At 40.5% G+C, this 15,091-nt stretch overlaps 1 protein-coding gene across 7 annotated transcripts in view; it reads right to left on the bottom strand.

Moving 5' to 3' along the window:
• KLF12 (Kruppel like factor 12) overlaps window positions 1–15,091 on the bottom strand; it is a 248,895-nt gene that overhangs the window by 68,519 nt on the left and 165,285 nt on the right. For all 7 annotated transcript variants that reach the window (XR_003987198.1, XM_030445103.1, XM_030445057.1 and 4 more), the window contains one exon: window positions 10,901–11,036. Coding sequence is in view for 6 of the 7 variants with exons in the window: in XM_030445103.1 (XP_030300963.1) it covers window positions 10,901–11,036 (136 nt within the window). In the remaining variant the exon portion in view is untranslated. The remainder of the gene's footprint in view (window positions 1–10,900; window positions 11,037–15,091) is intronic.

The raw sequence follows: 15,091 nt of genomic DNA, 5'->3' as shown, positions 1-15,091 counted from the left end.
GTTGGTGAGAGGGGTTAAGTATTTGACTGCTGAATTTTCTGTCAGTGGGAAATTCAGCAGACAAATAAAACAGTTTAGAACCTACAGTATCCAGGCACTGAAACAAAAGACACCCAGATAGCCTTCAAAAAATCATATAGACACTTAAAACTTACTATATTCCTCTCTATTTGGCCTGAAAACTAAATGGCTGGGGCCTCCAACTTCTGCTCTGATCCAGAAACCATGTGGAGAAATGCTGAACCCTTGCCTCTGGGGCCTCAAACCTTATCTGTGCTATGAAAATGGTTAAAATATACCTGACAACAAGGATTCAGCATAAAAAGAATCCATAATAGTCACTTCCCAATCCAAAATAGATGTTTAGGAGGGAAAAAAAACAAAACAAAACAAAACAAAACAAGGAAAAGGACATTGTAAGACCACTCCTAGATATCTTTTCTATTCTAGCCTTGAATTCCAGAATTGATGAATGTAGGTACCTGGCTTCCTGAGTCAGTGCCAGAACCACAAAGTTTTCATGCCAGATGTGGGTGGCTGTTGCAGCACTGGTACTGCTGGCTGTCCCATTTTAAAACAGTGAAGGCTGGTAGTAAGAAGACAGCATGTTCTGAGTTTTGAAACAGGTAGAGATAAGCTCTGAACAAAGTACTCCATCTCCTATTTTCCACAATGGAAAGCTGGGAACATAAGTTGTTTGTTGTTGGGTTTTTTTTTCCAAGCTGTATTTTAATGAACAGCTACAGGTCAGAAGCCCAGGCTCCAAAGAGAGTGAAAGATGATTCACAGCCAAGCACCTGGCAGGTAAGTGGAGCTGGCTCTAGGAAGCTGGTTGCTCTGCCCATTGAACTTCAAAGCATTTAACTCTGCACTGATGCCTTGTGTAGGTGCTCTGAAACACTGATGGAGCCAATCATCTGCTTTATAACCTCATCATTCCACCACCAGATCCCCAAAGCAGGCAATCTGCAGCTCGTTTCAAGTGCCTGTGCTGTTACAATTTGTCTCAGTTCTGGGTAGCTGCAGTATCTCCAGCATGTTGGGAGCACATGAGGGCACCAACACCTCTGTGCCATGAAGTATATTGAAAAGCAAAGACTGCTACAGAGCTGCACGTATTTGGTAGTTTCCCTCAACCAAGAGGAAAAACATTTTATTTTGACCGTGCCTTAGTAGTGGCTAAGAATCTAAGAAATTATGGGATAATACAGACAGTGAAAAAGGGAATCAACCTGTTCACCTGAATCAGTAATTTTCAGCAAATAAAATGTTGTACAACATTATCCTGTTATTCTGCTTTTGAAACTTTTATGACTCAGTATTTGAGTGAACTTGTTTATAAATGTTTTGACTCCTTGGCCACGATAGAAAACTGATTGCAGAAAGAGCAATGGCCATGAGTTCTGAAGAGAAACAACTTGGTGACTTCTATGTGAGCAATTTGTCTATCTGACAGCATTGTGTGTCCCCAATTTATCATGCAGTATTCAAGCCCTACAGAATCACAGAATGGTTTGGGTTGGAACAGACCTTAAAGATCATCTAATTCCAACCCTCCTGCTATGGAAAGGGTCACCTCCCACTAGACCAGGTTGCTCCAAGCTCCATCTAACCTGACACAACTACATAAATGCAAGCATTTCTTTTTTGTGCCTCCCAGCAGCTTCTGTTACTTTCCGAGTTATTTCATTTTTCAGGCTCTGCTTACAATGCAGATTTCTGCCAGCAGCAGATACTGTAGCCAGGCCATAGGATGAGCACTTTTTAGGGCAGCCTCTGACCTCAGTCCCTGCCAGCCCCCTCCCCATTGCCTGAGCTCAGTTACACATGGTAGGCAAGACTGGTTTTGCCATTGCTGCCTCCTGAGATCCACCCTGGTCTCTTCCTTATATTCTGCCTGTCTCAGTTTCCTTACTGCCTTGCACTGCTGTATCCCGTGGCAACTCAGTACAACCCAGAAGGGTAAATAAATAAAAACATGACCCAAAACTTCATTCTTGACATGTCTTTTGTTTGTCATGGCTATAGCAATGAAGGTGCTTAGCTTGATTCTGAAATGTGACTTTCATTACTTCTGTCACACCTCAGGATGTTATTACCTCAGCCATTGTGTTGCTTTACTCCTTGTTTCAGTCTTCAATGCCTTTTATTTTGGCTACAGTAACTTCATGTGTGTGGTGGCTTTACACTCCAATTATCCTTTTCTTGATGTGTTCAAAATAGTAACTCTCTTGTCCTCAGTCACATAGACACAGAGAATGACACCTTGCCACACAGGCTCAGGACAAAAAACTCTTCCATATCCATCATCCAGCAGCTTCTTTTCACTCCTTTTTATCCCCAGCCTAAAAAGAACTTGATGTGAGAAATGAAGTCACTGTGGAGTCACTACTAGTGAAAGAGGACTAAAGTAATAAAGAGAAAAACCTAGGACAATCTTTTCCCATTGTGCAGGAAAGTGGCAGAAAAAAAATGTGTTGATTGGTTTGGGGTTTTTTTAGATCCCTGTATTCACATGCTCACTCAATTAAGCCTTGCTAACAGTGCTCCTCTGAACAGTGTCCTCCTTTGCATGGAGTTTATACACCTGTGCCCTACACAGATTTTTGTGGGTTTGCATGCATTGATCTAAGCACTCAGGAAACATTTTTCCATAAATTGGTATAAGCACTGCTATTATGATTTAATTGTGCTGCATGTTTGTCTGCCACAAAATCACAGGAACTGCCTTATGGAAAAGGGAAGATAAAAACTTATCTGATCTAGATAATGAAAAAAGAAGTAATTTTGGCTCAAGTGACAGCAGAGGACAATGCTCTTTCTTTTTCTTATCAGTAAGTCAAGATAGCAGCTCACTGAGGTAGTTTTATTGTGGCTTTTTCTGGCAGTGTTGTGCTATCTAATCCGCACTGGTGAGTATTTGCTACAGTTCTGAATTTCTTAACGCACACAGCTCTGTCTCTGCTTTGTGTGCTGATTTAGGAAGAAAAAAAAAAAAAAAAAAAAAAAAAAAAAAAGAAAAAAAAAAAAGGAAAAAGCTGAATAACGAATCACTGGGGAAACAGCTGCCAAATAGGTGTACAAACTGCTAGCTGGGTAGCAGTAATGCATAATGCTATTTATAATTCATTCTTTGGTGTCATGCTCTGCAAGCAATTACACAATGCCTGCCTCCCTATCAATAAAATGCATTTCACATAGCTAACCACTAATGACTCAAGCTTCACTCTGGAGCAGCACATTGTAGCAGATTAAGCATGGGACTGGGAGGCAGACGTTCCTGATCCCAGCTCATCCTCTGCTTTGCTCCATGGCCTTGAGCAAGTCACTAACCTGAGGATAATTATAATATTTGAACACACAGGGGACCTGTACCATGTAATTAGTTAATGTTTGCAAAGCACTCCAAAGATAAAAAGTGTTATATGAAATGCATTCATATACTATTGTTTTGGGGCATTTCATTAAAAAGCACATTTTGCAAACATGTTTAGTAATGTAAAATCCCAATAATGGCAAAGTTTGGTAACTACTTTGAAATGACTGGACTAAAATCCAAACTAATTAACAGATTTCATCTACTTTTTAAAAGGCAATTATATTGCACTTCAGTATAGACACTGAACTGAAGCTGGGAAACACAACCTCTGAAAGTTCGATTGTAATGGATAAAGGTAATGAGACATATGGAAAGGTATCTATGAATCCATACATGTTACAATCCATACATGTTACATTTCTCTTGATGCACCATTCTGGCTCCTCCAATAGCCTAAAAGTTGAACTACTTCTTTTTTTTCTTGCTATAGCCTCCAGCCTTCCGCTACAGTTTTAAGATTAATCATTAGACCAAATGAATTTAATGATAAAACTCCCCTGGATGTTAAAAGAACAAGGATTCCTTGGTTCTTCCCAATTCTTATGCATGTAATTTAAATAATTCTCCTAAAAGGAAAATATTACTCCTAGCAATGGTATGGTAAAATATTCAGTGAAGAACAACGTCTAGAACTTCAAAGTGACTGAATAGAAGAGAACAGACACCCTAATGGCAATGTTTTCTTGCTCTAGATTAATGTACTCAACAGTCACGGTAACTTACAGGGGAAGCAGTAAAACACAATTCTGTGTAGAACAAGCTAAAAGCACTTTTTATTTTCAAATTAGCTTCCTTCAGGGAAAAATTTGACAATACCCTTATCTCCTAATACACTGTAATTTAAACAATACGGTCCTTCCAAAGCAGGCAGTGATATAAATTTCTTTGCAGAAGCTGCTTTTGATTTACAGTTGCTGTCTACCTGGCATTTGTTCCTCATGATTGCTGCCTGATGGGGAATCTGTTATCCTGGCAGAAGGCTCTAGGACATATACCTGTAGATTTCCACACCAGAAATCCTAGAATCTCTGCACATGCACAGAATGGCATCTTTTTTTTTTTTTTTTTTTTTTTTTTTTAAATGGCATTTAGCATATTTCACAAATGGAATAAAAAACAAACCCCAAACTTTTAAAAAATAGTATTTCTATTTGAACTCCATTTGAATTACTGAAATCAAAGACTTGCAGTGCCTGAAGAGCAACTGCCAAAGCTATATAGGCTTTCAAGCTCTTGTAGAAGTAGTCTTAGTACAGCTTTTAGCTCATTGCTTACAATATATACAAACAGAAGGTTCTGACAATTGAAACTCCAGTAGAATAAAGTTTGTAAAGTGCCATATAAATACATTGTAAAAGAAGGCAGTACTTCTTTAATGAATTATCCAAACTGCATGCACACAGAAGAAATCACACCTATAGTAGTTGCACAGGCCCAAAGTTTAGATGTACTGGTTTAGTTTGTTCTTCAGTTCTTAGAATATCACCTAGAGGAGGATTCCCCATGTATAACTTCAGCAATACTAAGGTTTATCACTTTCCCCAGGCCATTTGTCCAGGCCCTTTAAACCAACAGGGGAAGACAGACATCTCTCAAAGGTAGATAAACACAACTCATGAGATTATTGGACCTAGAAGTATGCACCTCTCTCTCCACTGAGGAAATCCAAAGCACCTGGGCCTACCTTTTAGACAGACTACATTGTGAGAGATGAACCTTGCTGCAAGGACATGTCCAAACTGGGCAGCCCAGTCCTGCCTAGAGGCTCCCTAAACCAGCTGAGACACAGTACGCCAGCTCACTGCTGCCCTTGGGTCACTAGCACATTTCCAATCCAGTAACACTTTCCACTGCAAAACCTCTTCCTTTTTGGCTACAGTCTACTTATCTGAGATTACAGAAGGAAATAAAATAAAACCAGACCAGAAACATCCCTGAAATACTGACACACTGGGGGCATCAGCCATAATACAAATAACTACCTGCCTTACAGGGCTCTGGGTCACTTATGTCTTTTATTTACATGTCACCATACACACCTCTCTCATTGTCTAGTGAGTCAGTCCCTTTTGTAGAATTACTCTTGAGGAGCCTGAAGAGAAGCACCATGTGGGAGGAGAGCCAGGAGGTCCACAGGCAGTTCTGGTTTCTGAGTGTGGGGTCCGATTTCCCACCAGAAGCATTGCAGCTACTGTGCAATCTTCCGTTCTAAAACCTTACTGCAATGGAAAAACACATCCCAGACTTGGGAAATCTTCATGAGAAAAGTAAAATTGAAACTAATGTATTCTCATGACTTTGCTTTAGACAAATCAGCATTCTCCAGTGAAACAAATGCTTTACTGAGAATTTCTGGACCAGCACTAGTCAGTTCTCCCTCTGTGAAATCACCATCCATGTGTACCAGTTTTAAAATGAGCATTTGTTCACCTGGGGCAGATGTACCCGAGGAGGGAGAAGCAAAGTTCATTCAAGTACTGCCAAAATACCGCCACTTATGTTTCTTGGAAACTCAGGACAAAGTATTATGTCTGCAACTAGAAGAAAACACTGAGGTGAAAGTTCCCTACTATGACAAGCACAATGGTAATAATGACTGTAGCTGAAGCAGGAAAACAGAAAATACCAGTGCAAAAAAGGAATGCTGATCCAACACAGATATGAACCTCAAAAGAGATAAAAATCAACCCCAGAAGTTGATTTACAACAAAGAAGAGGAGGGAGAAAAAAAGATTTCACAGGAGAAAAAATCAGATTTGAAAATTATGTACCAGTTTAAGACAGTACATTGGTACTATGGCTATGCTGTCTCTCTGCTGTGGAATTTCTTTCTGGCTAATGCAGTATACAAAACCATCTTCCACTGTATTGCAATAATAAAAGCCAGCAGAATTTAAAAAATGAAGTAAGATGATCACATTAGTATCAATCACATAACGCCGCCAAAGAGAATGGGGGTAAGGTCAAAGCCCCTAATCTCATTTTCAGACAAGCACTCAGCAGCAAACAGCTCAGTGCAAAGAAGAGTTCACGCTCAAGGTCACCATGGTCACATCCAAATGACAAATCACATTTCCATGAGTTAACTGTAGTTATAGCTACAAGTACTCGGGATTTCCTCTTTGAATTTTCTGCCTCTCCATCACCCTGGAAAAACAAGAAGCTACCTTAAGCTTCATCACTTTATATACGCAGTCCATTTCCTCTTTCCCATTACTTGAAAGGAAAAATGGTTTTGTCACAGGGGTTCCCTCTGTCTACACCCACCAAGGAGAAAAAAGTCTAGAAGAAAGAAGGAGGAATTTCTGGATCTTGGATTTCTACCAATACAATGAATGTTCATGCTAAAAATAACCCTCTGCATTTCCCACCTCTATCCTCAGCCTCTGCAAGGAGATCTTATGTCATGCATGCTCACAGAGAGAGAGCTTCACACTGTAAAATAATGTATTTTACTGCACAACTGTGCAGGGAGAGAAAATGAATGCCCTGCTTAAGGTCTTGTGTTACCATGTACCACAGACATGGCTCCTGAGTCCTGCTGCATCAGGGCTATCCAGGGATGGACAGGCTATTAGGATGAGGGGGCAGCACGCTTCCTCCAAGGAGGGTCCTTGAAAACTTTTTTTATTGGCCTTCTAGGACTTGACTAATACCTTCTCTTCTCTTGGCTTCATAAAGATTTCTAGAGCGTATCTGAGTTTGGCCTTGAATATATGATACTATTCTTGCTGTGCAATAAGCATCAGTGGTGTCAGACACAGAAGTAAATCTGCTCTTTGTTAGAGAGCTACATGTCAAAATGAGTTTGTAAATTATGCTACAAAAAGGCTGAAATGCTGATTGCAACACAAAGCCCACTGAAATCTATATATTTCTGCACTATTGATTATCAGCCAGAGCATATTTCTGAGATTAATAAATTATATTTAGTCAACATTATGGTAAGGCATAGCAACTGCCATGAAGCAGCACTGTCATATAAAGAAATTTCACCAAAGCAGCATTGCTTGACAAAATTACTTTGCTCATCTATAACTTTACATTATTGATTGGGTTTGCTGAACTAAAGGAGGACTACAAAGTAATTCCAAAAGAACTACTGAAAAGTCTAGAAGCTCAGCCAATATAAAGACAGCAGGAAAAAGGCAATTTTTCTGAGAAGGAAACAATCGTACTTGGTTATTTTACAAATATGCAAGCAAATTACTTTCTACTTAAGTAAATAAGAACTAATGCCAAACATGTGGCTGTCAGAGTTTGATTGCCACAATTTTTACTGGCAAGAATTTTTTTTCTTCTAAGACTATGGTAGACCTGAAACAAAGAAGCACAGTAGGATGCTTTCCAGTTTTAAGAGGACTTAAAAAGCAAAGCTTTCATATAGGCATTCCAGAGTGTCCTATGACCCAGCCACATAAGGGTAGTTTCCAAGACAACAAGCTTAAAAACAGATGCATTAAAAAACCAGTTCCTCCCCAAACAGTGACTAGCCTATTTCCTTCAGCCTGTGGCTAAAACCTTGGCATTTCTAACCCCTCCTAGCAGATTTAGATTCAAGGGAAGATGTCAGAGCATTCAGTATCGTCCCACCACTCCCAGCTTCTGGCCCTCTGCATCCCCACTCAGGCACTGCAGATTGCTGGACCCTCACCTCACAACAGAGATCTGCAGTGCTGACACATGGGTCCTGGGCATCTGTCTGCACTGCCTGTGGGCAGTGGGCAGGAACAGACCTCATGGCCATGAGACTCTCTTCCTAAGTTAAACACCCAGAATAGGTCAAAGGAATAACTACTTGGACACATCAATAGCTATTCAGCATGTATGCTAGGAGGTCAGACAGCTAGCTCAGACACAGATACCTAAGCTGCAGATGTCCAAAAAGAACTAAGCAAGAACCCAAATCTTGAACCCCACAGACAGCCCACGGGGAAAGCCAGGAGCCTCACTAAGGCAGTGCCCCACAGCTCCACACATTATGTGAGGGGCTGCACAGGACCAAGCAAAAGCAAATACCTACCACAGGGTATTCGAAATCCCTCTCTGCTCCTGGAGAATAGGCTCATGTATGTACATATATATATTTATAATCCCTATGCAGGATTAATTTAAAACACATCTGAAAACCAATCATAAAAAGGTAACTGCTGTCTCATAGCTGCCACTAGCATCTACAAACTGGGCTTGGCACTTTGATAACAAAGACAAGATTGCACCACAGCAATGAGGTATGAAGGAAAGGATGCTGCCATACCTTTGGAGGGGCCATGCTGTACTTCCCAGCTAGTATCCCACAAGAAGCAAAGACTCTCAGCAAGAAGTTTGGTTGTTTTTTTATTATTTTTATTGTATATTCACAAGAAAAAGCTCACAAGATCATTTAAGAAGACCACACTCTTTAAGACAGTCTTCTAGACTTGGAGGTCCAGCCTACCTCACTCAGGCACTGAAGCAGTCTTTCTATGCATGCCCCTATGCTGCCCAGTTATTCAGCAGAACAGGAGGTGCACTTCCATGTCCCCAGAGGGAATTCCTGTCTGATAAGTTTAGATGCTGAAATTGAGCACACAGGAGCTCCCTTTGGATGGCTTCAAAGGCACTTTCCTCACTGCAACAAGAGTATGTAGAATTCGGGCTTTTATTATTAGCAGGCTGCTTTGCTAAACATCTAATAGTAACATACATGTTAATTTAAAAATAGAGCCAGTCTGTAAGGCACTATATTATAAACCAGTAAATAAATAAATTGATTTGAGTTGGTATAATGTGCTAACATCTCTTTTCAGCTCAGCAGCTGTGTGTGTAACGTCTGTGAGAATGAAGTAAAAAAAGAAGACAAAGTGCAGATCACAGTCAAATTAGATTTTCCTAATGGGGCTTTTGAAATAAACTAACAGATTACTGCTTAAATAAAACCTGTAACAAGGATGAGCTGATGTTACATTATTAAATTTCTTAATTTAATTCTTAAGCTCCAGAGCCAGTCAAGTAATATATAGCACATTTACCTTCACAAACTGTGGAATGCATTGTGGAAAAGCTAAAAAAGGTTTTCATGGTTTGACCAGTTCTCTAAGTGTTCAAGTAATATATACCACAGAGAACAGTATCTGCCTGCTAGCAATATGTTAAAAATATTTGCTAGCACCTCACGCTACCTCTTCTTCATTAATTAAACAGAACCATTTAGTGCAAAATCATGATGGGTTGTTTTATTTTTCTGGCTTACTATGTGTGCTATAAACTGAGAAAAAAATACTTAGCACTTCAGGGTCTGGTGTTGTAACTAGTGAACTCAAAATATGTGTGAGGCCTACTGATCAAGCAGCAGTGTTCCTGATGAAGAAACCTTCCCTTCCTCCATTGCAAGCAGAAGGGGAACATTCCAACTACAGTGAGAGTGAATGCTTTGCCTTGCCCACAGAAAATGCCCTTTCTGCTTAAAGGATATATAGCTTTGAGGTTACTCCACTTGACAAGAAAATGAATTCGTGGATGTCTGATGAAAACCCCCCCAAAAGCAGTCCCCCCTCAAACATGGCTGGGTTTCCTCTCAGAAAATAAAAGATGGTTTTGGAAATATCAGTGCAAAAGCTACCGATGGCCAGGAAAACAGCAAAGCTGGGTACTTTTAGATAAGGTATTTAAAATGCATCTGTAATAATATTATATCCTAACAATGTCTAATGACCTTTATTACACCCCTTCCTGTTTAATAACATCCAGAATGCCCATATTTTAAACCTCTCAAATAAAGCAATGTGTTTTGTGGGTCTAGCACAGGCTTCAGTGCCTGGAGGCTCCAGTTCTATTTCTAGCTCTGCTTCAGACCTACAGGGTGACCTTTACGCGTAACCTCATTTTCCTCACCTATAAAATGGGGTTATTAATACTTATTTACCTCACAGTTGGTTCCTTTCCAGCTGCTACAGTGACTGAGTAAGCTCTTTCATCTACAGAATTGCTAATGTTCATGATGAAGTCTTTCCTTTTATTTAAACAGGTAATATAGACATTAAGAAGTTATTTGCCCATCCAGTGAGAAAAAGTACGCAGAAAAATAACAGTAATAGAAAAACTGTTCAAAGCCCCGTGATAATTTCCTTTCAATGACGCTGTCCTTCAGGAGAAATGTGGGTAGGTCCTATTTGACAGAAAATAGAAGAAGCTCCTTGCAAAATAAGTCAAGAAAAAAAATCCATGCTTTTTGACTGAAAGCTTAACCTGGTCTGACTTTGGGGAAGACAGAAAAACATGGCAAGCTTTGCAAGTAAACAAAGGAGAAGAAACAATTCCAGTTTGAAACTTTACCTAATAATGAGGACGGGGAGAAAGAAAGGGAAAAGAGAGTCAGAGAGAGACGAAAGATACAGCCATCTCTTCCTTAAGGGCACAAAGCTACAGAAGAAGAGATGCTGGGAGGTATCCTGGCCCTGCAGAGATGCTGAGGGCCATTGTCTCCATCAGCCCAGGAGAACCTCAGCAGTGCTGATCTCCCTCTGGGAATGTGATACTTACTCTTGTACTGCTCTGGCTATGGAGAGCGCTGTCGATCCAGTTTCATTAACGCTATCTAAGGTCACATTTGGCAGGTCGTCATCATCACTGTCACTTTTAATTTGTCTGGGAGATAGGCCTCGGGGGTCCATTTGTGCTGGAAAGAGACATATAATGGATTAATATGAGTGTGCTGAAATTAATCTCGTCCCAGAACAACATCAGGGTGGCACAACACATCCGCTCACTCAGGTTGGATGGCACTGCTCCTGCTGAGCTCCTGGAATGGGATTCACAAAGGCATCTCTCTGATGGTGCTACAAGGAGGTGAGAGCTTTCCCAGCAGCATGCAGGCGTGCAAACACACACAGGTGACACTAACACACTCAGCAGACCTGAAATAAAACTGCATATACAATATTCATCAGAAACTCAAGTTTAGCCTCAAGTGACTTATTCTGGACGCCTTCAGAAAGCAAAGAGAAAGAAGGGCTGTTTTGTACAACACAGCACACTTGGACATAAATTTTACAGCAACACTTCAGAAGCAATCCTTGATTCTGACTGTCCATCATGAGATACCACAGAGTCACAGAATTGTCAAGAGTTGGAAAGGACCTCTAGAAAACATCTAGTCCAACTCTCACTGAAGTAGAATCATCTAGAGCACATTACACAGGACTGCAGCCAGGTCTTATGGCTAGACAGCAGCTCCAGAAGTCACAGCTAAATTTCCCATTCTGCCGTGTTTGTTATGTTACCATGTTCACCCACTCTAGAAAAGGGACTGAATTACACTGAGGAATGGGAGGGCTCTAGATACTCCAGGAGCTGTGCAGTCATAAAAGTAGCAGTGATGAATAGTCCCCAAGTGACTGATGACTCAGAGGGAAAGTTGGTATTAAATTTTAATTTATGTCTTAGCTGGAAACCACCTCTGAGTAAAAGAAGAGTGATTAAAAGTACTCTTCAGATGCACTTTTTTTTTCTGTTAAAGTACTTCATAAAGAAAATACCATTAAAATATGTCCAGTAAACTGATGCAACAATCCCTTCTGGAACTACATTTGGACTGCTTATTATTTCTTCATGTATGATAAATACTTTCAAAGAGTTTTCATAATGAACAACGACCTGCATGAGACAGAACTCAGAAAATGTTCAAAACATTTAATAGTTTTAGGTAGAATGAGCTACATTCTGACTGAGCTTCTACAAGTCAGGACTTACATATGACAGCATTCAGTGCATACCTGAGCATTAAGGATAATCTAATATTTGATTTTTAAGAGGAACTGAACTACCTAGTCACCTGACTTAGCCGCAGAGAACTATTTGGACAGAAGTGCTATTTCTAAGGATGTCTTGCTCCCTTATGTTCCTTCTTAAAAGAAACGTGAAGTATGAGACTATTATTACTTCTTCCTAATACTTCAATTTTTTCTTAAAGTGAATCTTGATGTAAGAAAATCCATTTTTATCTGCCCAATATTTAAATGCTGCTATACATGATGTATTTGTGAAATCTAATGTTTATAAATAAAATTAAAACCATAAAAAAACCCCTATGTTTTTACTTTACTATTGCTTAATCTGACTTACACTACAGCAAAAGTTTGAAGTGGCTAGCTCAGAAACTTTCCTAGTGTTTAAACCTACCATGAAATCATGAAAGTTTTTAGATAATTTAGTCTATAATATTATACACAAATTTTGATCACTGATGTGTGAATACACCAGTGCAGAAAGTGGCAGTAGAAATGCAAATGAAAAATTTTATGTACTTCTGCTCCTTAAAAGACACTGTTTCAGTATGGCAGACTACCAGCTCTGAAGATAATATTGAGACTCCTATGATATATAGTGGTGTTTTTAGATTACCAGATGAATGTGCTAGGATGAAAAATCTCAATTATATTAAAATGCCACCTTTTTCTTGCTTCCATGCAGAGAGGTAAATCCTACTCTGTCCACTCCTAAGATAGGAAATAAAAAATAAATTGCCAGTGGGGTTGTGCTTTTAAACCTAGGGATAATCTGACCCACTGGGTCTGGTTTCCCCCACCAAATGCCAATGTTTGAGCACATCAGGAGGTGCTGTGACACTTGAGTAGGGATGGATAGGTAGTAGTGGGCAAAATCAAAGGCAGGCAACTCAAGAACACTTTTTGTTGTATTCTTGCAGTGAACCTAGCATAAGATTGTAATTAAATTAGAGAAGGATCTAGGGATTACTCCCTCATTTTTTAACGTCAGCCCACATCCACACCCTTTTTTGTTCCCTTCTCCATTTGTGACCTCCTCTCAGCTCGCAGACTTGGTGCTGAGGAGCCAAGGTGAGTAACCAGAGGGCTGAGCTTTGCTGCTGCCAGCTGGTGTAAACTGCCCTGTTTTCTCATCTCTGTGGTTGCAGCTGCTGCAGGACAGAAAGCCTTTAAAGCTGTTCTCCAGCCCAAAAAGAGCCATGTGCAGAACCAACTGGCTGAAAGCCTAACAGATATCTCCTCCTCACCACTCACTACAGTGTGCAAACTGCAGCACAGTATTTTTATTCAGAGTTGATTACTCCTACTTATGTCAACAGCTTGGACTTTCTCCTGGACATCTAAAAGAAACTGTCAAACTGCTGGCACCAGCATTTATAAATACCAGCAGCAGTTCATAAATACTGAATCAAGAGTAATCATTTGAGTAATGAACATGAAACTGGAAAGAATGAAGAGATGCAAGCAAGAGATTATTTAACAAATGAGATGAAAAAGGTGGAGAACAAGTTAGTAATTGAATACAATTGCCAAGCTAGGTGGAGTAAAGCCCAAAAAACATGCCAGAGCATTTCAACCTCCCTTCATGCTGTCACTTGCCCTGATGACCAAGCTTTTCCTTAAACTTAGGACCACGGGTCCAGAAAGGACCCAGGTGGGCCACTGAATCAAGTCCTGTCACAGGGAGACACATTTCATTAAAAAAGCTCAGATACTAAAAATGAGCTGGCTTTCTGGTCCTTGGCACTCCTCTTGAGAGGCAAGATCTATCCAACAGAACTATCTGGTGGTTTTGTGAGGTGTGAATAAGGCTCAGGCAAGGCAAGCAAAAAGAAATGAGTCGGAGGCTGCTTTCATGGGACAAAGGTGTCATTGAAAGAGTGCACAGGAGCTACAGAAGCAAGCTGTTAGCACTCCATGCTGAAAAGACTGGCAAGCCAGGGGAGTTATTTAAGAATGTCTGCAAGTGCTGAAGGCTGCAAGCAGCCACGTCGCTTTCCATCCTTGTTAGCTTCATGAAACAATGACCCTTTTTGCTAAAGAAAATACAGAGAATTGCTCTTGATCCAAGTACATAGATGCAATCACTTCTCAATGGCTCTTTTGCCAAACTGTACCAAAAAGGAGTTTCCCTTTGGGCAATGTGAGTGCATTCACTCTTTGCATTTGTTTAAAAGTTAGATGTGCAAATGGGTCTCATGTAAGGCACACTCTAGCCTGTAAATACTCCAGAACTTGGTCTACCATCATTAATATTGTATCTGCCAACTGTCAGCTGCCAGGAGGTAAAAGTCTGAACTGGATCAGATACAAGCTTGCTTCTGTTTCTATCAAACTGAACAGTTCTTAGCTTTTCAAATTTATGCTGGCTGTGGAAGCCAGACAATACCTGATCCTGTTTCTCAGGACAAAATTGCCCCTTATGCGATGCTGGAAGAGATTTAAACTTGCACAGCAACTTTCTAATAAGGACTGATTTAATTTGTTCTTTCTGGCACAGGGCTGCGTCAGTTTTGACATAGTGCAGGATTAGCCATGTCATGGAAGCAAAATTTCTGGGAAGGATCCAGCCTGCCGGCTGCTAAGGGAAGCTAAACCCCTGGGAACAGCATTGCAGCCTCCACCTTCCCAGAGGAATAACCTGAGCACAGGGCCATGCCATCAAACTATTTTTTTCCTTCCCCACTCTCTTAAACTGGTGCTCCTGTCCACATCAGAGCATCTCTTGGGAAGGAGAGAACTGCAGATTTAAATTTAATGAGAGCCCAGCACATCTCTCATTTCTCACATCCATGCTGATGTTACTAAGCTCTTGGGTAAACATCATTCCCTGTCTATCACCTTTGGGCTCCACCCAATTATGTTCTGGTCACTTTGCTTCTTTCCAGCTCTTATTTAGGGACACGCAGCCCAAGTGCTCTGATCTCAGTGGGCAAGGGCAAGAGCC

Source organism: Calypte anna, chromosome 1, assembly GCF_003957555.1.
Source record: "Calypte anna isolate BGI_N300 chromosome 1, bCalAnn1_v1.p, whole genome shotgun sequence".
In the NCBI taxonomy this organism is placed as follows: Eukaryota; Metazoa; Chordata; class Aves; order Apodiformes; family Trochilidae; genus Calypte; species Calypte anna.
Note: the sequence above shows the minus strand (reverse complement) of the source record. Positions and strands in the feature narration are given on the sequence as shown.